Consider the following 1,956-nt stretch of genomic DNA (forward strand, 5'->3'; position numbering starts at 1 on the left):
GTTCTTAGGCTTCTTTCCCCCACAAAAATCAAAGGTACAAGAGAGCAGGAAATATATTTGTTTTGTTCACCTCTCTATCCTGAGGGCATCAAACAGGCTGGCTTAGAGAAGGTCAATCATTACTTATCATTTGAATATAATATAATGAGAAACGAATTGTGCCATCCATTTTTCAAATCCAGCGGCACAAGCAATCTTGGTGCTTCTTTTTAGAACAAACAAATGCAAGAAATCCACAGTGGTAAATTTTTAATAAACACAAAAGTAACAAAATGACTAAATAAAAAGAACATATTATATCATCACAATATAAAGACATACATGCATATTATATGAAAAAAATAATTTAAATACAATAAATGATAAATATATATACATAAATGAATAAATAACTATTTAAATAGATAGAAAAATAGATACATCATCAGGGACATCTGTAGAGTTGAACATGACGTTGATTAATGTTCCTGAAAACTTTTGACAAATTGATTCCCTTCATGTCATGATTACAGCAGAAACAAAACAAGAAGGTCTCTGAAATGGCAAAGCAAGAGGAAGTGTGACATTTAGTCAGTGAGCACCATGTCCATATTGAACCGGTGTTAATCCTTACTCCTTGATCTTTCCTTCAAGTGTGTTGATAAAGAGTAGGACCTCATGATCTCTGCTCTGACAATCTCCCAGGCACAAGGGCTGTGTTTCTTCTCCTGCAGATAGAGGGTGATTCTCTGGAAGTATTTCCTCACAGCCAGTGTGGAGTCCTCATCCAGCAGGGAAGTCTCCTCCGTCCCCAGCTCCTGCGTCTGACAGGCTTCCAGGTGGTTCAGCTGCTGATAGAGTCCAGTGCAGAATCTGCCTAACAGGGTCTCATCCCAAGCTGTGGACGAAGCCTCTGTGCAGAAGAGGAGGAAGGTCTGCCAGGTCACCTCATGGATGACAGTGATGGCTTGAGCCTCCTGGAACTGGTTGCCACCAAACGCCCCCTGGAGGAATCCAAAATCTTCTCTATCCTTGAGGCAGGAGAAAGGGGAGATTCTCCTCATTTGTCCCAGGAGCATCAACGCCCTCCTGTTGACCAGGCTGTGGGTCTGAAGCAGGTCACAGCCCAGAGAGCAGATGGAGTGGCAGCTGAGCACCCCCACAGCCACCAGGAAGGAAAAAGGCAGAGCCATTGGGGATCTTGCAGATGAGGCCGGCCTGGCTGTGCTGGATGAGACTGCCAACCTTGGCCTCTAGTCTCTGAAGACCTTCATGTGTCATATATAGGGAACATGTGAATTTTCGATTGGGAAAATTCAGTATTTATGTACTGTATTTTATCTATACTTTATATAAAGGGAAACTTTCTACTTCTGCTTTTGTTTTCCTTTATGCACTTTCTAAATGGGTTTAGAGCACTGCTTCTCAACCATTTTTTTTTCATAGTTGGTCCTTACCCATGGAGTTTTTCAGATGTTTTCCTAATTGACCATTAGGAACCTTAACACAGATATATGGTATAAGTATTTATGTACTGTATTTTATCTATACTTTATATATAACAAACAAATTGTAAAGTTTACTCTTTTTATTTAGTGCAGAATTAAACATAACAAAATTTTTATTCTACAAGGTAAATTTAAAACAGTTGGCATTTAATGTAATATAATTTAAATGTCCATTTAATTAACATTTGAATTAATTTTAAATAATTTACTTTACCCTTATAACTAAGTTTGCAGAATGACTTTTAATGTAATGTATTTACTATAATAATAGTAAGGTATCCCATTGCATGTGCAAATAAAAATATATATAATCTTATAAAATAATACCCATGTATAGATATATTTTAAAATCATTCAAAATTGCTCAACATTATTAAAAAATTAAATTATTTTCTTAACATTTACTTTAGGTAAGTACTTAACTTTCAATATTGCTTCATATCAGAAAGTAATTTTTAACTTCACTGAC

The 1,956-nt window shown here is 36.4% G+C and overlaps 1 protein-coding gene across 1 annotated transcript; it reads right to left on the minus strand.

The window, feature by feature from the left end:
- Positions 1-437: 437 nt before the first annotated feature.
- LOC105309143 (interferon alpha-4-like) lies at positions 438-1,325 on the minus strand. Its single transcript, XM_011385237.2, has one exon. It carries the CDS (start codon positions 1,170-1,172, stop codon positions 603-605), a length of 570 nt encoding a protein of 189 aa, XP_011383539.1. The 5' UTR covers positions 1,173-1,325; the 3' UTR covers positions 438-602.
- Positions 1,326-1,956: the final 631 nt, after the last annotated feature.

The sequence above is a fragment of the Pteropus vampyrus genome, unplaced genomic scaffold (genome assembly GCF_000151845.1).
Source record: "Pteropus vampyrus isolate Shadow unplaced genomic scaffold, Pvam_2.0 Scaffold675, whole genome shotgun sequence".
NCBI lineage: Eukaryota > Metazoa > Chordata > Mammalia > Chiroptera > Pteropodidae > Pteropus > Pteropus vampyrus.

What these genes read in the sequence shown, in the direction of transcription:
- LOC105309143 (XM_011385237.2), bottom strand. Translation starts at nt 1,172, where the DNA reads ATGGCTCTGCCTTTTTCCTTCCTGGTGGCTGTGGGGGTGCTCAGCTGC.